Below are 24,376 nucleotides of genomic sequence, written 5' to 3'. Positions count from 1 at the left end.
ATTAACTTTCTTGTCGAATGTAATTGCCTCGGTAACTTCTTACTCGATCTACTTTTATAAATAACAATTAAGCAAACCGCAAAGAAATGCATGGCACGATGATAAGAATAATATTCTCGACATATAGTTTAAGGGAAAAAAAAAAGATAAATTGTTAAATAGACCGAACATTTTTTTCAAAGTAAAATAATTTTATATACTAACTTTTTCATAAACTTTCTTATATTTAACTTCATAAATTGAAGTATACAAACTTATTTTAACTTATTATGAAAAAATTAGAGATAATATATGAATTATCCATGTAAGGATATTTTACACTGTGGATTAATTAATTAATTTTTATAATAATACTTTAAAAGTCATATTTATCATATTTTTTATTGGTGAACAGTATAAAACGTTTTAGAATGTTAGTGTATATCCTAATACTCAGGTGTCCTAATAACTAATAGGTACCTCTCAATGATAGGAAGCTCATGCGGACCCCATTGAGCTGTTCCAATTTTTGTTTAGAAAAATGTTCCATGAAGACGAATGCCATCTATTAAACACGAGAGAAAACGAAATATAAGTTTAATAGGATTTATGATACCATAGAAAAAGAAAGTAGAAAAAATAGGAGGCGTCGGTGGAGGTATTTAAAATAATGAGGTCTTTTGTTCCATGCAGAGGGGAGATGGACCATAAAAAAATGAATATCTATAATGCTTTAGTTGAACCTAACTCTAATGAACTCATCCTTACCAAACATTTAGATCACTCAGACACTCACTATATAATGCTAGTCATGCCAATAGATTCTAAAGTCAATGTTGGCTGTGAACCATGATGTGATTAATTTTCTTTTCTCCAACCAAGGTTGTCCCATTTGTGGTACCAAAATTTTACCCCCTTGTGTTTGAGAAGATAAGGCATGTCCTGTCAAGCTGCCACCCCAAACTCCAGATAGATCTAATTAGAGTGGTTTTAGTGAAATACTTGCAAACTGAAGAGGCCTAGGGGAAGAGTTCAAGCCAAAATTAATTTTGAGGTTTCTTTATCGAAAAATAAAATATTGAGTTAAAACCAAAGTAAATTCCATGAACTTATAATTTTAATTACATGCCATTTATAATTTTAAATCTTCTATACTATATTCTTGCTACTGAGTATGTTTGTTTCAAGTTTTACAAAATTATTTTTAAACCAAAAGTTGTTGACACAGATAATTTAACATTTAAGTTTTTAAGTGATATTTAAGTTCAATCTTCTACTTGATTAAGGAATTGAGTTGCGGATATAATTTTCCTCTACCCCTCTTATTGAAATATATGAATTTTCTTGTTTCACCATAACATCATTGGGATTTCCCCACTCAAATATGATAATTCAATCTCACTCATTTCATGTGCAATATTTCCCCCCGAATAAACTAATTTCTTCTGTTTTTTAAATGAAGTAATTTGGTCAAATACTATATATAAATACTGTAGTATTAGGTATTTAATTAGAGAAATTCTATTTGCTTTCAGAATTTAAGAATTTTAGTATTGTCATTGAAAAATCCCTTTCTCTCTCTTAATTGTGCTCAAACTCATTCAACTACTGATTCAGAAACACCTTAATTTCTAAGGGTACATAGCAACTCTCATTTAATAATAGGTACTTGAATTAATGTGTATGTAACCATACAAATTAAATTTAATGTTTGAATAATCCTTATTAATAGATATTAAAATATTTAAAATATTTAAAATATTAAGCAAGGGATGCCAGAATATCGTTAAGAGTTGTGCTAGCAATACATTTTTTAATATATTCTTTTTAAGACTTTTTATCTTATTTAATTATTAAAATTTATTGAAAACTATTTGAATAAGGTTTATTAAATAAAGAATAAGACCTGCATAATTGAGTAATTTTTAATAAATTTTAATAAATAAAAAAATATTGAAAAAAGTGTATTAATAATCCTTTCCTTATGGTTAAATGCTTCCAATCAATGGTTCAATTATTATAAATTTGGCTGACAGTATGTCAAATACCTGAAATATCAGAACATTTTGTCATCCTTGGTCTAGATTCTAGACAGCCCATTTCTTTGGCAACAATGGACAAACCTACCTTCCCTTCCGCAATATGATGAGAGACCCAAATAAAACCTTTACCTATATATATGAAAGTAGCTCATAGTGGTACTTTGGGACCGGTTTCCATATTCAAAGAATGAAAACTATTATATGCATATATAAACAAATAGAGATATTGTAGATTTGATATTCTAAAAAGCTATTCCCTACCTTTCCATACTATCAAACAACATTGAGAGCAATGGGGTATTGCAACCATTTAGAAACACATCTGGCAAAGTAGGTTACAATTTATGCCACTGGAAGAACCCATACTTCTATTAATTGTTTGTGGTTGGTCCCACAAATGAAAAAAGGCAGATAGGATCAGCATAGACCCGTAATAATTTTGAGATTGAATTTTCATGTTATTCTTGGAATTTAACTAGGAATGTCAATTGATGTGCCCGAATTTACCATGGTATCTTTCTTTAGGGTTTTAGTCTTGGTGAACAAACAGAGAAATGCTCAGTATTTTGTCATGTGATCTTGTGAATGACACTATGGCAGCACTTCCTGACCGTTTTGTGTCATTAGGAAATGCTGAACCAATGTTGGTCACGAGAGAGATGGTGCGCGATTTGTGATATATAGTTAGTAGTTCCTCTTGGCAGTTTTATTAGTATATGATTTTACCACATGGTGTGTTCTAACTTCTGAGTGGATAGAATCATTGAGAGCATATGCAAATATTTCTGTTCTTTTAGTGTATCGTCCGTATACTAATTTTTACTCCCAAAAGAGAGAGAGAAAACGACCTTTACAAATTACCGTTAACATATTTCGCAATGCGTGAGTGAGAACAAGAGATATCCTCGGTTGGTAAAAGGAAAAATTTATTATCTTTTTAGTTCTTAAATCTTTTAAAATTTTTATTTTTAGTTTTTTTTAATATTTTTAGTTCTTCAGCTTTTTTTTATCTTTACTTTTAGACCTTTAAATTTTTTTTCATCCTTAATTTTAGTCCCTTAAAAAGCCTAAAAGTAAGTGTGGAAAAAGGTTAAAGGACGACAAACATAAATATAAAATTTAAAGACTAAAAATCAAAAATTTTATAAAATTTAAAAACTAAAAAGATGGTAAATCCATAAAAAGAAATATGAAAATTTTCGGCTTACGTATGATAAATCATTATCAATTAAAAGGTTATTAATTAAAGGATGACATGAAGAGTTACATAAGGAACTCAAAAAGGTACACATTACTATTCTCTTTAATTTAAGTTATTTTCTCTCTTCAAAGATTAAATTTAATTATTTCTTAATTTATCACAATCTCCTAAAATTTGGATAAAAGAAAATGTGGTGGTCGATTCTAAAAGCATACTACCACTGAAACAATCTCGGTCAAGATGAGCTACTTTAGGTAGGAAAAGGATGTTTTAATTGGTCATACAAGACCAACACCTAAGCAAACTAATCACAATCTTAGATCACACTGAGAATAGTTCAGTGAAGATAAAAAAAGGAAAAGGAGTCAAAATGGATTTCATCAAATATTCAAATGATCTATCATTACGTTACTAAAAAAAATAAGGGAGATTGATTGCTTTAAAATCGACAACTAAATACATCATAAATAACAATAAGTGTCACATTTAAGTGGATATACAATAAAGGTAAACCTAAGTCAATTCCAATATGAAAACCCTAATATTCACCTCCAACTTGAGCATCATGGTGTCTTTTCAAGTACCACCCTCCCCTTGCACTTACTAGAGAGGAAGAAGAGTATTGTTGTCAAACCTAACCATCAACGCTGCAAATTTCTCTAAAGTACAATTGATACCCACCTTAGGGTCAAACCAAACTTTCCTTTGGTCACACTACAATGGTAGAAACACAACACATGAGAGTAGATGGAAGAAGCCAAGTAGATAGATTGCCACAAGGTGTTAACCAAGGAGCATCATAGGACCACTCCTCAAAAACCACCCATTCATCTTGTGATGCACCAAGGCATTGAGTTCCTATGGAAATGAGATGCCGAAAAGGCGGAAGCTTTACGCTTGGAGAATGATAAAATATGAACAATATCGTCGCCTAAAAGACAGACACGTGTGAAAACCTACTCAACCATGCTAGAAGAGTAAGAGGAGATTGAGGCCCATACTCAATGCTTGCATTGGAGACAAATAAGAATGAAACCCATACTCAAATTGGCACTGAGCATCAACCCCCTCCCACCAGCACAACGACACGATAACACCCTTTTGTGGATGACATAATGGAAACTTTGCTCCCTCTAGCTTGGAAGAACTTGAACATAGACCGTTACGTCAATGACACTAATCTAGGTGAGACCACAAATGCCTATACCACCCAGGAAAATCTGTTTACCAATAATTCACTATTAGAAAATAGGTTTTTAACATCGATTATTAAGGACTTTCAACATCGGTTATTAATCGATGTTGAAACTGTTGACGTTAAAAGTATCAACATTAACATCGATTTTTGAAAACTAATGTTAAACTAAACTACACAACATCGATTTTCTTAAAAATTGATGTTGTTTTCTGCTCACCAACATCGATTTTTAAAAAAACCGATATTGACAGTAAACCACAACATCGACTTTTAGAAAAACTGATGTTGTGTTTTGAATTATTTTTTTTAATATCTTGTTTGTTTTTTAATTACCAACTGTAATTATACATAACATAGCTTATCATTCAAAGTTCTGAAAACTCTAAAAATAACATAAGTCATCCTTGAAAAGAAGTAAATGAAAACTAAATGTAATAAAATTAGAATATTCAATATATTTTATATAATAAATTGTCTATTCACAAAATGATAAGTTGACAAAAAGATTCTTAGCAGAAACATTCCAAGCATCATTTCCCACAAAATATACCACCAAGAGTTATAAATAAAATTTTACAGATATTAGTATAGTATAATGTACTTAAACTATAAATAAATCCAAAATAAAACAAAGTTAGATGTTGCATCTGAGAACTCAAATATAATTTGAGTTCCAACTTCCAAATTTTTTGATTATGCAAAAGTCCTCCATCCATAGCCAATTTTTGCAAACTTCCTCCAATGATTATAAACAATCTTTCATTCTGTAATCCCTTCCAAATTCATATGGGTGAATCCTACACCTTTCAAAAACGAGTACATGGTACTCTACATATCCTGAAATTAACATTAAGTTCATCTTAGATATGTATATGATTTTGATATTTGCGGAGATAGGTGTTTTTGTACTGATTATATACAATATTGAGTTACTCATCAAACTACTACAAGTCCCTTTGTACCCATTCAACAGGACTTTAAGAGTGGTCGAGTTAGGAATTTGGTAGTACAAGGAATGTCATTTAGGACAAGCTTTTGGTTGAGAGCTGCTTTTGAAGATGGTCAAGAAGAAAACACTTTGTTCAAGTTTCCTTTCACGTACACACATTTTTATACATTATTTTTTGTCTCTCTAATCATATCAACTATTGGGAAAAAATTGGGGGCCTAAGGCTGTGGTAGAATTCTCACACCAGCATAAAGTCCCATTATAAGAAAACAAACAAAACACTTAATTTAAGATTAACTACGAATTTGACTGCTTTAGCATTTCTAGAAAACAAACATAAGATAGAATTCTCTCACTAGCACAAATCCCATATGAAATAGTATATTTAAAGTTTCAAAGTGTTAGTATTTGTAGCCATTGAAGCATAACAGAGACAAAAAATAAAACTTGAGGTCCGACGACTATTGTCTTTAACGATGTCGATGAGGTGCTGAGAGTCTGAGATTGAGTGAGCAATGGCAAGGTCTAGTGGCGGCGCAGCGGTGTGGAGGTCTGGCGTCGCATCGCATCATGAGTGATGAATGTTGTAGTGTGTTGTGGCGGAGCGGACGAAGTGGAGACCGAGAGGTGAGAATGGACATGCGATGAGAAAGAGAGTGGAGGTGCGAGAGGCGGCGATGACGTGGAGACAGAGAAGCAGAGAGGCGTCGTGAGAGTTTTCATTGCCAGTGGTGAGGGAGTTTCAGGGTCGTGAGTGCGAAAGTAAGAGATTTCAAGTGAGAGTGAGAGTCAGAAAGGCAAAGTAAGGGGGCGCGAGGGTTTTCGACAACAAAAAATCATTATAAAAGATCTCACAATATCGGTTTTTAAATAAAACAAATGTTAACGAAGTAACTCAACATCGATTTTTGGAAAAATCGATGTTGAGTTTTCCTTACGTTTTTCCAATAACATCAGTTTTTCAAAAAACCGATGTTAACACAAGTTCGTTAACATCATTTTATCAAAAACTGATGTTAATGATCTCATGCTAACATCGGTTTTTTAAATTGATGTTAAAAACCGATGTTAACGAACATGTGTGAACATCGATTTTCTAAAAAACCGATGTTAACAAACTCGTGTTATTTACAAGTGTGCCACCATATTTTTGTTAACATTGGTTTTTATCAAAAACCAATGTTAATGTAGCAATGTTAAAACCATTATTGTAGTAGTGATTATGCCATCTTTTGTTTGTATTTCCTAATGGATTTTGTGATTTAAAGAGGTTGTCCGATCAATCTATATAGTTCAATCAATTTAGACAATTTTTTAATCCTAGTGGAATAAAATTGTTCAATCAAACTACATACCCATTGCTTCTTCATTTAAGAAACCAACAAGTCATTAAACTTATTCTCAATCGAAGTTGTTAGACATATTGATCTAGTTTTCTCAACAATGATTACAACACATTTTTTTTTGTCTTATATCAATAAAGAATTTAACACACAAATATACATAAATGAATGATATATCTTTTATTGATATAGTAAAAAAAATTGAATCAAAATTGTTCTCATTACAGAGAACCAATATATAGTCAATGTTTATAACATCATAAAATAGTGAGATTCAAGATGAAAGTTTTGAAGAAAAAAAAACCATTTTATTAACTCTTTATTCTTTCTCATTTTGGTCTCATTTCTCCTATGCGAGCAAGTATTATGTCCTCCATATTATACCAAAACATACAAATTATAATTATGCAATAATTAATAACAAATTCCCAATGAGAAATACCATATTCATGGTCTAGGAATTTTGTGTCTGCTTTATTCATGGTTACAAAATGTATAAAAAAATGAACAAAGCCTATTCTATTTAATTTTCCCCCATGCTTGCATCATTTCTAAACTATCTTGAAAAGAGGAGATTTGAGAGAAGGGTTGGCAAAAGACCCCTCAACTAGTCCTTTTGCTATTAGCCTATATGTTGCTTCAATAAAATGTGGTTCATCCCTATTTACATATTTTGAAGGATTTGAGGAAACTATTGTAGCAGGACTTCCATAGGCTATTTGTAAATTGATATTGTAAGGTTCACTCTTTTCACAACATACTCTAAAAGTCTTGGTTTTACTAGAAGAAAAGTTTGCATTACATAAATTAATAAACATGATAAGAATTATTCATTGCAAAATTAGCACTAACATGTAATTATACACTATTCATGTAAAAAAAGAAAATAAAAACACAACCCACCATATTGTTGTGGTGCTTGAAATAAACGTTTGGTAGCACCATAATTATCAAAATATGAGTACTTTTGTCTCAATGTCTCTATAGCCTTTTTTTATTTGCTCATTATAGTACTCAATGAAAGTATTGTAAGTTGTCAAGCACCCAAATTGATCATAGTCATCTTTCTTATCACTATTCAATGTTGCCAAAACAACAGAATTACACCCAATTAGAAAGTTCTTTGGTACCACTAGCTTTATTGCTCCTTCTTCAATCAATTCCTAGCAAATACAAACAAAAATAAAAATCAATTTGTAGTCAAACATATTTAAAATCCAAGTTTAATCAAACTATTGAAATTGAAGTTAACATAAATTTAGTATAAGATACAGAGGTGGTATTTATGATTGCTTCAACAATTGGTGGAACCATTTGACAGAGTTTTGTAATATTTATATATGGGATAATTGCATTCAAGTCATTTCCACTAATCTCTCCCACTAAAAATAATGCATTTGTGAAGTAATTATCGCACTATGTCATAAAAAAGAACGAACATTGTTAATCATATTGGAAAAAAAAATCCAAATATTTGACAGAAACATTATTAAAGATATTTTGGTAAAACCTTTTTTGCTTTTTCAAAGGGAGGGTTTGAGCTTCTTAAATCAATCAAGTTGAGCACTCACTAAATAAGCAACTTCCTCTTTATTGATTCTTTTTTGTTCCAAAAAATTCTTATCAAGTGCAGTTGAACCAACGAATGCAAAATTTACTCCTTTCTTAATGTCTTGTCCTTCGATGAGATTCAGATAGGCTAACCACATTGGCATCCCATATGCCTCGGCTAAAATTAAATGATCACATGTTAGTGCAATCAACAATGTGTGATTTCTATGATATATTGTGTCATATTCTCGCTTTCATGCAAGGAAATTTCATTTAACCTATTTGGAAAAAAAAAAGAGTAAAGTACCTATGAAATCTATAATTAATTATCTATTTGACAAACATTCAAAAGAATGTTTAAAGTATGTTGAACCATATGGACTATTGTTAGGGATACGTGGTGGTAAGTAGTGGCATTTTCAGTGTCACTTATAGAGTCACCAAAGTTTAAAATAGCTTCATATGGAAAAGTATTGGCATTTGAAAAAATATTTCCAAGGAAACCATAACCAAAGGTTATGGTAGAGAGAATGAAGATCTTCATAATGTTTCTCTAAGAAAGGAAGGCAAACTTATGTGTGATTATAAATTGGAATTGAATGCTTTATATATTGTCATACCAACCACTCTTTGTTTTGTCACATATCTGTTATTTTAATTTAGACATGGTGATAACTATTATGATTCCTAAAATATTCAATCCTGAGTTGTAATCTAAGATATTTATTTGACAAAAACATGTTTGTGAATACGATTTTATCACTCTTCTATGTTATTTGTGTTATTGTTTTGACTTTTTCTATAATTACCATGCACATAGTTAAATTTCTACAATTAGATCTATATATTGCAAACACAAATTGTAAAATTTTCTATCTAAGCAAAGATTTAAAAAAAAAAGACTCCATTGCTCACTATATTTTTTTCATTATTGTAATTTTATTTCAAAATAACATTATTACAATTTTAGTCGGTGAAATTTAAAATTGAGGGTTAAGTATTTCCAAATATGTAATATCATCCAATAACTTTTGTCTTAATTATTGCTTAAAGTATTAACAAAAATAACACCATAAATATAGATTTAAATATTCAAAATTTCAAGAAACATAATTATATGTAAAATTATAAGTAGCTTGTTATAAGAAATATTGGTTAATATGACAATCAGTTATAATTGCTAGAAAAATAGAATGAGACTTTATTAACTCATATTCATGAGCAATTTTATAATTAAATTCAATTGTTTTGAATATGGAAAGATATATTAGCAGTATACACAATTATTACTAAGAATATAAAAATATGAAATAGTAAAAGAGTAATGTTTTTGGAAAATATAAAAATATTAGAAATAATAAATTCAAAAAATAATGATCTTTACAAAATGACCTTTCTTGGAAAGTACTTTCCTCAGTATGTGTTTCCCAAGTAAATGGATTTAGCTCACTATGTTTGGTGTATCTACGGTTTCTTTTTATGTGCTAGTAAATGGAAACTCATCTCAATCTTCTAGGCAATAAAGAAAACTCGGATAAGGAAATCTCTTATCTCCATAGCTATTACCCTATAGATGCACTCTCTTAGTTTGTAGATAGGAAATCTTTGCATGGTATCAAAATCTACCCAAAAGCACCTAACATTTATTTTTTGCAGATGACAACATTATTTTTGCTAAGGCCACAATAGAGGAAGTTATGCATCTTGCTTCTTTATTGCATTCTAATGAAGTTGTTTTAGGCCAACAGATCGACTTTAGCAATCAGAAACCTCTTGTAACTAACATGTTCCTACTTCTAGAATTGATGAACTTGTTTAGCTTCTTGGGGGTAAAGGCACTGGAGAGTCAAGGAAAATACTAAGTCTTCTAGCAATCGTTGGGAGATCAAAGTCTCAAGTTTTCTAGTTTGTTAGAAAATGAGCCTGGAAAAAACTCAAAGGGTGGAAGGAGAAAGTTTTATCACAAACTGGAAGAGAAATTCATGTTAAAGTAGTGATTAAGGATATTCCTACGTATGTGATGTCATGTTTCAAATTTCTTACTTCCTCGTGTTCTAATATTGAGAGTATGATTGCCAAGTTCTTCTGGGGAAGGAATAAGAACAAACAAAAGATTCGTTGAATGAATTGGCAGAAGCTCACAAGGCCAAATTATGAAGGTGGCTTGGGTTTTTGTAAACCTCAACTTTCAATAAAGCTATTAATGAAATAGTAGTGGCAGATCATTAACGGTGAGCTATCACCGATGGCTTGTGTTATGAAAGCTAGGTACTTTCCTATATAGGTGTCTTCCTTTGGAGGCCTTGAAACCCCCAAAATGCAAGCTACACGTGGACAAGCATCCTATCTTCAAGAGATTTGGTTGTCAAAGGGTCATTATGGAGGGTAGGAAATTACCACTCTATTAAGGCCTTGCAAGATAGATAGATCCCAAGGGCGAATGCAATTAGAACCAGTGCATATATGAACCTGAGTGGGGAAATGGATTTGCTTGTGGCTACTTTTATTGAAAATGAGACTTTCATCTGGAACACACAAAACATAAATAATACTTTTTGATCCCAATATGGTCAAACAGATTCTCAATATTCCTCTTAGGAGAGCTCCAACATAATATTTTTTGATTTGGAAGTATACAAATGATGGCAACTACTTTGTCAAGTTAGGCTACATTTGCATAGTGAGTCAGCTTGGCTCCTTATAAGCGTCTTCTAGTTGGGTCTTTGGAGATCTATGGAAAAAGATATGGAAAGTGACTATAGTGCCTATTGCAAACATTTTATTTGGTGAGCAGTTAATGATATCCTCCTTGTATGTACTAACCTCTATAAATGAGGAATGTACATTGATCTCCTATGTCCAAGATGTGGAAAGGTCCCTGAAACAACTATTCATACACTTCTAACATGTGAGGAAGTGCATAATTTGTGGTTTTTGTCCCGATAAATGCTAGGATTAATGTGATATAGGATTATGCTTTTGGCCAATGGATAAACAATTGTTCGGAGAACATAGGACATGAAGTTTTAGAGTGGATACATGTCCTAGTCTGGACTTTCTGGAAGTATGGAAAATTGGTGGCCCTGTGGAGCAAGTTTTAAGCATGGCACAGTGTCTAAGAATCCTTTCAACAAAGTGATAAAAGAATGAAGCAAGGAGGACAATGAAAATGTTACATGAATACCTCTATCATCCATTGAACACCTAGAGAAAGAGAAAAATATATAGGTTTAATAGGATTTATGATGTAATAAGAAGATAAAATTATAAAGAAATTTCTTAAAAGGTTTGATTGCTATGACCTTAACCCAATGAGTACCTCTTGAAGATGCTAACTCATAGTTAAAGAAAAATAGAAACGACTTTGTTGAACAAACTCAGTATAACCAAATTGTTGGGAGTCTACTGCATCTAATGAACTTTTCAAGACTAGACATTGCAAACACAATAGGCGATATACTCATAGTCCTAATCAAGACCATTAGGAAGATCTTGTAAGACTCATGAGATACTTGAGAGGTACCATAGAATATGGTATTGAGTATAATGGCCTTCCCAATGTACTATAAAGGTACAATGATGCTAATTGGATCTCTGATTCACATCAGACAAAATCCACTAGTGGTTATGTGTTCATATTTGGCCTGGTGCGGTTGCAAGGAGATCAACCAAACAATCCATAATTGCAAGATCAACTATGGAACCAGAGTTTATAGCTCTAGAGTTGGCTAGTAGTGAGGCTAAGTGGTTGAAAAACTTCTTAGTCTACATTCCTTTGGGAATGAAACCAACCCCGTCAATGCCAATGCAAAAACCATAGCCATCACAAAAAACAAAACCTTTAATGAAAAAAAAAACATACAATTGAGACATAAGATGGTAAAGCAGCTGCTAAAGGATGAAACAATTTCCATTGACTATGTGAAGTTTGAAGGAAATTCAGTAGACCCTCTGACAAAACCCCTAGGTAAGAAACTGATATATGAAACATTAAAAGGAATGGAATTTAAGCCACTTGAAACAAACAAGTGACGGTAACCCAACCTTTGTGATTGGAAATCCCATGAAGAATATTCCTTTAAGATTATTAGCACTTCACTGAGTCCAATTAGCCCAATCTCATGGGCACGAGACCCTTTCCTCTTACCAGCTAGTTTGACCCATCTTATCTCATGTAGATATATATACTATTTGAGAAAGGCTAAACTACTTAATGTGGGACAAATGGTTTTAAAGGAATATTCTAAAAAAGGATTTTAAAAGCATAAGAAGAAAAGAATTTTTTTTTTTGGGTTCTCGCTGAAGTTTCATACACATAAAAAATGAAGAACATATTCGTCTTCGTCTTCTTTTCTTTCTATAGGTTCTCTCTCTTTTGTTTTCCTTGCCAATTTCTATTCCCTATTCATACAAGAAAGGCCTATTATATCCAGGGGAATTTATGCACTACGCAGATACATCCTTAAAAATGTTGTGTCTAACACATGTCTCGGTCTAGCTCTTTCCTCATTGTTCCGCATGACTAAGCCACCATGAACAACAACTATTTGTTCCATAATGTTGAGTACGAATCAAATTGTTAGAAGCTAGTCAATTGTTGGAAAAAAGGTCCCCCACAATGGAAATTCTTACTTCCACGGTACCTTACAAGACTGTTCCTTTATATTGAGGCATGTCTCACCATCGGTTCTTAGTTAGGTTAGAAGAAATTGTAATAAAGTTGTTGATTGCTTGGCTTCATTAGCTTTTTCTTATCATGAATTTGTCTGGCTAGAAGAGGTACCACCCCATGTGGTTAATTGAGTGAACCTTGATGTACTAAATTTTTCACTTCGTATTGAATAAATGAGCCATCATTTCTCAGTCAAAAAGAAAAAAAAAAAGACAAGAAAAGAAAAGCCTAGAGCAATGGAAGAAAAAAATCCTTTAAGACAAAAGAAACATACTAACATTAATTAGTTCTCACAAGTGAGGTTCAAGAACAAATTAAGCTGCAAAGGTTCAGTACCAATCAATATGGAAACCCTCCCAATAAGGCAATACCCCATCCACATTCCACACTACCCTGTTCTAACAAACAAAACAATGAAAAGCAAACATATATTAATTACAACTTCACTAAAAATAAAATGAAGGTTGTTAAGAGTTACTACAATACAAGCGCAGATCATGCATACAAAATTTTTGTCTTTCTTTTCTTTGTGAAATAGAAACATACCCATTTCGAAAGAGAAAAAAAAAATTAGAGAGAAGGTAAAGAATTTCACTTGGCAAAGATTTTGAAGATGGGAGAAAGAGACAGATACATTACATTGCACACTAGTGAAGAGTCTTCTTGGTACCATAAGATCACGGTGATTGCATATGTTAATACCCACGGCCCAACCAAATTTTTCTTTATATATTTCTTTTAATATTAGGTAATTGCTATTTCTACCCTCATTTTTTTGCTTGGACACTTCCCTTTGCTTCTTTTTTCTCCAAACTCCCCTCTTAAACGCACTCCCCCTCTGCTTGTGCAATAACCTTCAGATCAAGTGTGACAGTGGGTTTTCTGATCAAGTGTAGTGCATTCCCCTTCATTAATGCACCGTCGTTGCGCCAAAATTCATAGTTGAAATTCCACATCAAATCTAGATTCCATAAGGGGGATTGTCGCTGCCACCTATCTTAATAGCATAGTTGCTAACCAACACATTGTGGAGGTGGGTTTTAGGGTCGAGGAGGGTTGGGAGATGCTTGTGGTCGAAATTAAGGGTTTTCATTGCTAGAAAACCTTTCAAATTTATGTTATAGGGACCATAAGATTTGAAGGATTTCTTGATACATTGCATCGGTGTGTTAACACTTGTGGTGTGGATCAGATTGACATAGAAGATTCATATGCTTCTCTTACGATGATGATGGTGATATTGATAAGAAGACTAATAATGTTTTTAAATTGACTGTAGAGTGTATTTTAGTGTTTGTGTTGGTGTGTTTTGCTGCTAATGGAAAGCTTTTATTAAGACGGGGTAAGCATTTGGTATGACTAAGTGGGAAATGTGGGGAGTTTATTCATGAAGGTAATTTGGGGTGGTGGGTGGAAGGAGAAAGGAGGAGTGTATAAGTAGGAAGGTAGCAACCACCTAAAATTAAGTTTGAATTCATTTTTTTTGGGAGGGGGGGGGGGGAGGTGTGTACAAAATACCTAAATTTTTGTTTTTTATCATTCAGAAAAAATAAATACATGCCTAAATTAATTAAACAAATTACCTTCTATTTTAGCCGATTAATTAATCACTCTCATTTATTGATCTTTTATTATTATTAACGCATCATATCCGTAGTGGGAATACATGTTCGTAAGCCACAACAAATTTTATTTTCATGCTTAAAGTGCCTAATCAAATTTTGATAAAAATATATAGATCTTGTTTTAATTTGGTTATTATAGTTGTAATAATAATGAAACAGGAAAAACAGGTACTGATAAAATGCGTAGATCCTACTATTATTATTTATACTTTTTTTAGAAAATGAAAAAGTAAAAATGTAATGTCTTGAAAAATATGAAATATTGGGAGCAATAAAAGTGATGATATTTAAATAATTTTTAGATGTTTGAAAGTATTGCAAAAGTTGAAAGAAACAAAAGTTTAAAAAATATGAAAAAGTAAATTTAAGAAAATTTTTAGATGTTTAAAATTAATGTTTAAGAGTATTCCAAAAGTTGAAAGAAATAAAAGTTTAAAAAATATGAAAAAGTATAAGAGGAATGTTTTAAAAAAATATGAAAAAGTTGGAAGCAATAAAAACGATTATGTTTAAAAAAGGATTTAGATGTGTAATGTTTAAAAATATTTAAAAAGTTGAAAAGAATAAAATTTTAAAAATATTAAATAGTAATAAAGTAATGTCTTGAAAAATATAAAAATGTTGGATGCAACAAAATATTGAAAAAGTAGAAAAGAATAAAAGTTTAAAGATGTGAAAGATTAAAGAGTAATGTCTTACAAATTTTGAAAATGTTAAGACCAATAAAAGTTCAAAAATGATATTGTAAAAAAAAATTTAGATGTGTAAAAGCAATGTTTAAGAATATTACAATAGTTGAAAGGAATAAATTTTTTTAAACTATGTAAAAGTAAAAACGTAATAATGACTTTAAAATATGAAATTGTTGAAAACATAACATTCATAACATAATGATGTTTAAAAAGCTTATGTATAAAAGTAATGTTTAAGAATATTGCAAAAGTAGAAAAAAAAATAAAAGTTTTAAAAATATAAATATAAAAATGTAACGTCTTCAAAAGTTTGAAAAGGTTGGAAGAAATAAAAGTTCAAGTATGAGTTTAAAAAAAGAATTAGTCGTGTAAAAGTAATGTTTAAAAAGTTGAAAATTAACAATAAATGTTTAAAATTTTTTAGAAAGCAATGTCTTGAAAATGTAAAAACAAAAATAATTAGAGAAAAATTAAAGACAAATTTATGTACAAAATATATTACACAATAACATGATTTTGAAAGATAATTAAAAAAGAAATTTGAAAAATATGTAGAATAATAAAATATCAAACCATAACTTTTAAAAATAAAAATATAAACAATTTATCAAAGAAAAATTGTAATTGGAAAATGCAGTTATCTTCATTGTTTCATATCTATCATGACAAAGTCGTGTTGAGACCCTGAAGCGCATGATTGAGAAGCAATGGGATATAATGGGTCGTGTGAAGCATATGTGCATACACTACTAAAAAAAGACTTTTGAATGACGGTTAAAAATGGAACCTTTTTTATGACGGTTGTAATAGGAACTGTCGTAAAAAATATAAACTTTTTAAGGCAGCGATAACCGTCTTAGAAAGTAATATGCACATGATTTTCTAAGACGGTTATTACTAAATAACCGTCTTAGAAAGTATTTCGTTACAAACTTTTTAAGACGATTTTTTCTAATAACCATCTTAAAACATTGACTTTCTAAGACGGTTATTAACAAATAACCATCTTAGAAAGCAATTTTCAATGATCATGTTATCCAAAGATCGAAAGTAAAGATGGTATGTACAACAAAAACTTTAAATTACTTTAAGTAGCCTATTAGGCTTACACATGCCACACATTTAAAAAAGAAAAACTAGTTCTAATGCGATGTAAAATATAGAAACAACAAAAGCATTAAACTACTTCTAGTAGCCTATTAGGTTTATACATGTTAGACATTAAAAAATAAAATTTAGTCACGTATTACAAAGATGGAGAAGGCTGGAATAAATAAGAAAAAGGGAGAATTAGTGGGCACCTAAGATTTAAATCATATTTCAATGGGAGAGTCCAGGTCTCGAATACCTGAATCATTTTTTTTTCTAGCAATTTTTCATAACCATTTCTGTTTATGAATCCATCTTGCTATTGAGCTATAATGAGGGGATTGATTTGAATAAATTTTCCATATTTTCTTACTATTTCTGATTCAGTTGTTCCCATCCATAAATGCCCCAAGTATAAAAGGGTGTATCATGATTTAGCTTCTAGGCAATCACCAGAATAAAAGTGGGACGTTAAATAATAGAAGGATATGTGGGTATCACCGTACCACACTTAATGGTTTGACCCTCAATTTGCTAATCATTTTAAGTTGATAATTTGCATAATATTTATTTCAAGTTGGTAAATAGTGTTGACATAAGAATTCCAGCTTGCATTATTCATCCACCAGATCATCCAACACTAACCCCAAAACACACAAATGCACAAAAGGCAAATTGAAAACTTCTACATAATCAGTACAAACCCTTTACACCAAATAATCGTGATTCCCAAAGAAGCAAAGGGTAGATACATCTATTCTGGCACAAAGCCACAAGTTATATACAAGATCAGAATTATATGCACACAAGCAATTTTTTATTGGACATTTTCTCATTTGTAATGGGGAGGGGGGAAGGATGCTGTTAAGAGAAAGGAAGAAAATAAATTCAACCGACCTTGATAACAGACTTTAGTTCTTGTACCTTCTCTTCCACATCCTTCCTGTGCTTCTTCTCAATTTCACTCATAGCATCAGCCCATTTTATTTTCTCTTGAATTGAAACAAGTAGATTTTCTGATGTAGACAACCTATGTTTCAAAGTCATGAATTAAATTTCAAAATTATTTTGGAGAGAAACTCGATCAAATCCTAAAAAATAGCAGAACATAGATATATACCATTTTGAAAAGTTCTGAACAACAAACAAGACAAACAGAAATGGAAAGCAAAAACCTAAGAATCAAAAGCTTTCTATAAAATAAAAAAATTGAGACAAGTTGATAATTGAAAGATCAAACCAACTCCAATAGAGCTCGGATGCTGAGCAAACTAAATACAACCTATTTTCAAAATATGCCATAGTTCAAAAATTCAAAGCTCTGAAGTAATGAGGCAGAGAAATTACAATTTTTCACTAATATTACCACTATCCGGTCTCACTAGCCATGTTTACCATCAGAGGAGGCAATCCAAGTACTTTTTTCCACATACAGGCAGTTGATTTACTAATAATCAGACATATGAGTACAGGTTATTCAAGCTCCTACTTGATAAAAAGATGCATTACCAGTTAAAGAGTGTTTGTATCATACTCCCTAGTTTTGAGCATGCCTCAAGTCCCTACATGCTGCAAACTGGACCTGAAATGACCCTCAAAGATAAATTAAATTCCTTATAGAGGACTGTTAAATTAAAAGGTAGAAAGGGATCCAAAGCATAATTTTTCAAAAAATAACACATGATGATGGGCTAGGACCTGAAAGCATTGCCGCATATGATCCATCTTTCCTCTTACTATTCCCTAATGAAAGCAAGAAAACTTAGAAAACCAATTTATTAATTTGACAATCTAACTTCATCTGCATAATGACTATTAAAAAATGTTATAAAAGAAAATAGCACAAAGCCAGCAAATAAAAATTTGAGAAAAAAAAAACAAGCAGCATAAACTAATGATAAATATATTTATTTTAAAATTTATTTCTTATTTATAATGCATTTTTATCATTATAGCAAATAAAAATTAATGAGTTAGTAGAGGACTAAATGAAAATTATAAATAAATAAAAGAACATTTTATTCAATATCTATAGCATTAGCATTAACAGATCAATCACAATAATTACAACAATGTTCCCAGATCCCTAAGAGAAGTTAGTGTTGGTGAGGAAGCTGAAGCTAAAAGTGGTTAGTGGGGCCCACTTGAGATGGATGAGCATCGTGATGTGTTTCGGAGATGGCAGCCAGGGTGCCGTTGGATCTCCAATAGGTATCATTCATGGGAACTTGTATATATGATTAAAATTTAATACAAAACAAATCAGTCCAATTAAAAAAAAACAATTCTCTATTGCAGATGTCAAAAAGCATGAGGTCTTCAAAGGTTAGCATATGATGATCCTCAATTTTATATATTTTATAGTTAAATTCTTAAATTATGTGACCTATTCATTTTTTCCAACGTTAAATAGTTTTTATTAAGATATGTTATTAAATTAAAAAAAATAGTATCACGTCATTGTTTGATTTGAAATTTCCATATCAATAATATAAGAAATTTGATATGATTGTTCTCATGAAAAAGTTATAAATCAACATGCTTTTATGACTACAGTTAAAGAGAAATGTTTATTACAGTAATGATTATAAGAAAATTAAATTTAAAATATTTATTAAAAAAAGTGTTAATTATTTCAAAATATAAAAATTATTTAATACTAGTTTAAAGTAACTACAAAAAGAATTTAATATAATATATTAAAATACTTTTTTAACAGCATAATATATTAAATACTATATACTTTCACTGGTTTTATAATGCTCATTAAAAAAATCATTTAAAATTGAAATTCTGAAATCCAAAAAAATAAAAGACAAAACCGAAGTATTTAAATAAAATTTCTCTAAAAAAAATAATTCTATATATAGATAATCTAATAACCATTTGGTTTGAAATTATGAAACGAAAGAAATATACTTTTTTTTTACTTTTTTATTTATCAAAATGACATGTTTGCATTCCCCTTAACTTACGTAATGCATAATAACAAAAAGAAAAACCTTACGTAATGCATACGAATACATAATATTTAACAGATTATTGGAAACAACAATTGAATTATACTTTGCATTGCTACTAGCATATATAATTAAACAACTTCAGTTGAAAATGGTTGATATGATTTAAGAGAAAAGAAATTAACTTGCCTGTGGAGGGTCATGACAGCCTTGTCTCTTCCCGTTGCCTTCGAGAATCCAGGCTTGTCTCTTTTGTTTTTTATTTATGTTTTTGAGTGCATATGTCTTGTTTATATCACAACCAATCTCTCTCTTGCTGGTAACATCATTGGAGGCATATATAAACCACCTCCCATTGACATAATCTGCATAAGAAAATAGGAAATTAGGAATCAATCTCACACTTCAGGTATATCATTTATGATCATAAAATTTTAACCAAAGCCAGAGGGGAGAGAGATTAGAACAAAACTTCAATAACTATCTGTTTTCAAGTTCAAATTATTAGAGGTAACCACTAACCATCATTCCATAATCTTACAAAGTTTTTCAGGTGTGTCTAACAAAAGCAAAAACAGATAAAGCCAAGCTAACCTTATTGCGAAATTAATACTAATTATAACTAATAATTAATACTACACAAATAGAATATGGCCTTGCTCACCCTTTCAGATAGATTATGCACTTCAGCTGGACGGCTTCTCTTGGAACCTGCACCTCCTCACCCACCAGCTGTCTTTTTAGCACCAGTTGATTCTTCCTCAACATCCTTCATGTAAAATGTTTTCTTGGTTAATGGAGGGAAACTATAAAATAAGTAAGAAAATGATTAAACAGATTAAACCCCATAAATCTAAGACATACTTCACTGTGGCACTCAGAGTCGTCAGTGTCTTTTCTTTTTCTCTTCAAATTTTGATTTGGCTCTTCTGAACCTTGGTTTGTACCATTGCCAGAGCAAACAGAGAAAGAGGCTACTATTGGCTGCTTACTTTTTTCAACAGTTGTTTGTCCTTTAGTGCCACTAAGAACTTGATTGGGAAATAGATCAATCTTAGTGGCACTCTCTTCACCAGGAGGCTTTGACTGCTTAGAAGGCACAACATTTTGCTCAACAGATTTTGGCTGCAAAGTGTTCACATCAGCCTTGGATTGCTCCACAACCTACTGGCATTGCATGGTTGGTTCCTTCAAACATTCACCACTTGAATCAACAAGAATTGATTAAGGAGGATTGCTGCTAGTTGCAGTAGCACCTTTATTCTTCATTTCCATACTGTCTGATCTTGATAAACCAGACTTCAGGCCAATGCTCTAAAGATTAGCTCTTACCATCTATATAATTTATCTTGTTGTCTCTGCAATGTACATTGGAGCAGCATGCATTGCCTAAAATAGATAAAATTAAAATAATTTATCTTGCTTGAGAATTAATAAGTTATAGACAAAATATACAACTGTTACACTACTGTTACAATGTTTCAATTACCTAAAACTGACCATATAATAGGGAATAAATTCTTCTAATACAAGACAAAGTGGCAGAGAGTTGCCCCCAGAAACGTGGGAAGACCTTGCCAAGATTCAGCAAGTAACGCTCAGATTAAATGTCCCCGGTCTCTCTCTGGCAATTCATCCCTATAATAAAACCTTACACAACTGTTAAAAGTGATCAGGATATGCAACACTGCAACACATTTGTTCTCAAAGTTATAAGAAAAATAAAAATTCAATGATATGACAATCTATCATTAGTTTATACTAAAGTAAATTTGAATTAAACGATACGACAAAAAATGTAACAATTATGTTCATCTTCTCTTCTCTTACAGATCACTTTAATGTTCTACTTGCACTAGCGGCTGATAATGATTTGCCAATAAAGCAAATTATATGAGTATGTTAAGTCTACCAAATTTGAGTTCATCAATTCCTAATGCAGGGCACGCTTAAGATCTTTTACACAATTAAAAAAATGGGAAAAGAGTGAAAATAAAGTAAATTAAAAATAATTTGTTATATTTTTAATGATGTCAGAGAAACCAAAATTCAGAAATAGACTTTCGGAATAAAGTATAAATGACTAATCTCTAATCTGCAGACATAATTCACAATTTAAACGTCAAGAAAATTTATTAAGCTGTAACAATTCCATATTTGTATCATCCATGGTTGCATACCTCTTCATCAAATCCCCGCAAAACCTTATTTTGCCGTATAAATACATGAACCTCACTTTTCAAATCATTAAAGATACCAGCAAACTCCAACACTATTTCACTGGCCTCCATAGTGACAAACCCTAGTTCAATAGAAGCGAAATTGAAAAAATAGAAGAAATTAGAAACTCACGTTTCGCCGACACCTCCAGTGGTTTCGAAGGAGATAGTGGAGAAAGGAAGTTCGCAGATGGCGACAGAAGCGTCGTAGTTGGCAGCGAAGCAAGCGGCTCGGACCCTACCGCTGCCTGCGTCGATGGTGAAGAGGTTGAAGTCCTAGTGGGCGGGAACGAGGTCAACGTCAATTTGGGATTCGAAACGGGCAGTGAAGGTGCGGTGGCACGTGGAGAGAGAGAGTAGGGATTTCGGGAGAGGGAAAGAGAGAAAGGAGGGGTGAGATAGTGGAAGCGCTTTGGTGATGAAGAGTCTTGAGAGAGAAAGATGGCGAAACAAAAAGCGACGTCGCTGTTGGGAGGCGCGTAGGGTTTTAGAGCTTTTGACAGGGAAAGGGAGATAAAAGGTTTAGAGGTCTAGAGTGAGGGGGATCAGGCGCGGATAAGGTACCCTAATTTTTTAAAACAAAGACGGTCCTATGTAAAACCCGTGGTTGTTTGTTTTTACAAATATATTCTAAGGCGGTTTTATAAATAATCGTCGTAGAATAACTTATTTAGATCATAATATTTACAAAAATGTCACCGGTATGTTTTCTAAGACGGGTCTCTTGCAACCGTTGTCACGTTGTCGAAACCACGTCGTAAAATATATTTTTTTTAGTAGTGATAGTGTGTTCTGCCTTGCTCCTACCCTTAAAATTTATTAACATGTTTCGTGTGTCCCTATAATATTTATTAAACAATGATGCAAACGATAAAAGGGCATGAATTGTTAATTACCTTATAGGTTCTTGAAGAGGGACATTGTTGAGGAATTGTGATTAATCGTGATGGTTCACATACAACCCAAATTCAGATGTGAAAAATCTAAGTTGACACAAGGAATTAATGCATGGACAATGTTAGTCATAGCTTATTACCAAGATTAATGCTATGATGGACCACCTATTAAGGCGGTCCACAACGGACCATGATTTTTAATCGTAAGATGAATCCTATTATTATAAGTCCTTTCACACCAAATTTCTCACTCCCTTCCTGTAGTTTTTTTGGCGAACCTTCGACCACCATTCATTGCTTTCGGAGACGATTTTTGGCGATGGTGTTTCAAGTTTTTTTTCCCTTCCTTGCCACCATCACTCTCATCTTCCTCCTCTTTGGCGTCAATGATCCTATGGAACTAGTTCAACCTAATGAAGTTATTGAAACTCAAATCTAGCAATCCCAAACTTGAAAGCTTCAATGACTTGGGGAAAGCACCAACGAACTCTTGGCCCTCTCTACAACCATCTCGACAACTCGCGCACTAGATCTACATTTTGTACATTGTTCGTTTTCAAGTGTAACATGCGACCAAGACCTACAACTCAGTGTTATCAACGTCTCGTTGTTCAACTCTTTGAGCGCATTCCATTAGAGTTCGAAAAATTGGACAAATCGAAAAACTTCACCATTGTTGTAAATCTTAGTTTCAAGAGCACGAAGAAGGAGACATATCACCAAAAGCAAGGAGAAGTCACTCTTGTGGCGGTCACGGAGGCTATGTGTGTTGTGCTTTTTGATGACACTAGCGACACACACAAGAAGGAGAACAAAAGCGATAAAGAGAGAGCAATCCATTGATCCCTTCCAACAACACAAATGGCACGTGTGTGAGAGATCTAAGTCAATCATGGCTTAGTTCGTAGAGGTTCCTGGTTTCAGATTTAGAGGCAGTGAAGAGTGGTCGGAATTGGTGGAGGGTCGATGAAGGGCTGCCAGAGACGATGGATGACAATGATTAAAGGCTGAAGGGGAGGAACAATAAATGGGTAAATATTTTATAGAAAGGATGCATAATAGATCTTGCACCTGATTAATTTGATCACTATTAGTAATGGTACATGATGGACCTGGTTTGGATCCACCCTAGAAGTCTAAACAACAACAACAACAACAACAACGCCTTATCCCACTAGGTGGGGTCGGCTACATGGATCAACTTCCGCCATAATGTTCTATCAAGTACCATACTTCTATCCAAACCATTAATTTCGAGATCCTTTTTTATAACCTCTCTTATAGTCTTTTTGGGTCTTCCTCTGCCTCGAATTGTTTGTCTTCTCTCCATCTGGTCTACTCTCCTCACTACAGAGTCTACCGGTCTTCTCTCTACATGCCCAAACCACCTAAGTCTATTTTCCACCATCTTCTCTACAATAGGCGCTACTCCAACCCTCTCTCTAATAGCTTCGTTTCTAATTTTATCCTGTCGAGTCTTACCACACATCCACCGCAACATCCTCATCTCCGCTACACCTACTTTATTCTCATGTTGGCTCTTGACCGCCCAACATTCTGTTCCGTACAAAATCGCCGGTCTTATCGCAGTCCGATAAAACTTTCCCTTTAGCTTGATCGGTACCTTTGCATCACATAACACCCCCGATGCTTTTCTCCATTTCATCCATCCTGCTTGAATGCGATGATTCACATCCCCTTCAATTTCCCCATCATCCTGTATTACAGACCCAAGATATTTAAACCGTGTAACTTGAGGGATAATATGGTCTCCTATTTTCACCTTTGAGTTAGAAACCCTCCTTCTTTTGTTGAACTTACATTCCATATACTCCGATTTGCTTCTGCTTAGGCGAAAGCCATGTGTTTCTAGAGCTCGTCTCCAAGTTTCCAACCTCTCATTCAACTCCTCCCTCGACTCTCCAAGGAGGACTATGTCATCTGCAAAAAGCATGCATCT

General features: G+C 32.5%; 1 protein-coding gene and 1 long non-coding RNA gene across 4 annotated transcripts; both read right to left on the bottom strand.

Moving 5' to 3' along the window:
* Nucleotides 1–7,515: 7,515 nt before the first annotated feature.
* Nucleotides 7,516–18,088, bottom strand: LOC114409789 (GDSL esterase/lipase At1g28610-like). 2 transcript variants are annotated; one of them, XR_003666204.1, is made up of 4 exons: nt 18,040–18,088; nt 17,851–17,923; nt 17,239–17,371; nt 7,516–7,875 (listed from the first exon to the last, which is right to left on the bottom strand). XR_003666204.1 is itself a non-coding variant. In XM_028373384.1 (3 exons), the coding sequence occupies exons 1-3, from the start codon at nt 17,871–17,873 to the stop codon at nt 7,663–7,665; spliced, it is 369 nt and encodes a 122-aa protein (XP_028229185.1). In that variant the 5' UTR covers nt 17,874–18,031; the 3' UTR covers nt 7,516–7,662. The 2 variants fall into 2 exon arrangements, 1 of the variants encoding a protein (XP_028229185.1); XM_028373384.1 differs by lacking the exon at nt 18,040–18,088 and having other exon boundaries at nt 17,851–18,031.
* Nucleotides 18,089–19,562: 1,474 nt separating this feature from the next.
* Nucleotides 19,563–22,053, bottom strand: LOC114409790. 2 transcript variants are annotated; one of them, XR_003666206.1, is made up of 5 exons: nt 21,654–22,053; nt 20,802–20,939; nt 20,166–20,690; nt 19,966–20,070; nt 19,563–19,666 (listed from the first exon to the last, which is right to left on the bottom strand). It is a non-coding gene; the product is annotated as an uncharacterized LOC114409790 (long non-coding RNA). The 2 variants fall into 2 exon arrangements; XR_003666205.1 differs by having other exon boundaries at nt 20,791–20,939; nt 21,654–22,052.
* Nucleotides 22,054–24,376: the final 2,323 nt, after the last annotated feature.

This window comes from Glycine soja, chromosome 4, assembly GCF_004193775.1.
Source record: "Glycine soja cultivar W05 chromosome 4, ASM419377v2, whole genome shotgun sequence".
NCBI classification, from domain to species: Eukaryota; Viridiplantae; Streptophyta; class Magnoliopsida; order Fabales; family Fabaceae; genus Glycine; species Glycine soja.
The sequence above is the reverse complement of the archived record's forward strand: the minus strand, read 5'-3'. Positions and strand labels throughout refer to the sequence as shown.

What these genes read in the sequence shown, in the direction of transcription:
- LOC114409789 (XM_028373384.1), bottom strand. Translation starts at nt 17,873, where the DNA reads ATGATACAAACACTCTTTAACTG. An exon ending in ATACAAACACTCTTTAACTG is followed by an intron (nt 17,372 to 17,850) that starts GTAATGCATCTT and finishes TTTGAAACATAG; the next exon opens with GTTGTCTACATCAGAAAATC. An exon ending in AACTAAAGTCTGTTATCAAG is followed by an intron (nt 7,876 to 17,238) that starts GTCGGTTGAATT and finishes TGTATTTGCTAG; the next exon opens with GAATTGATTGAAGAAGGAGC.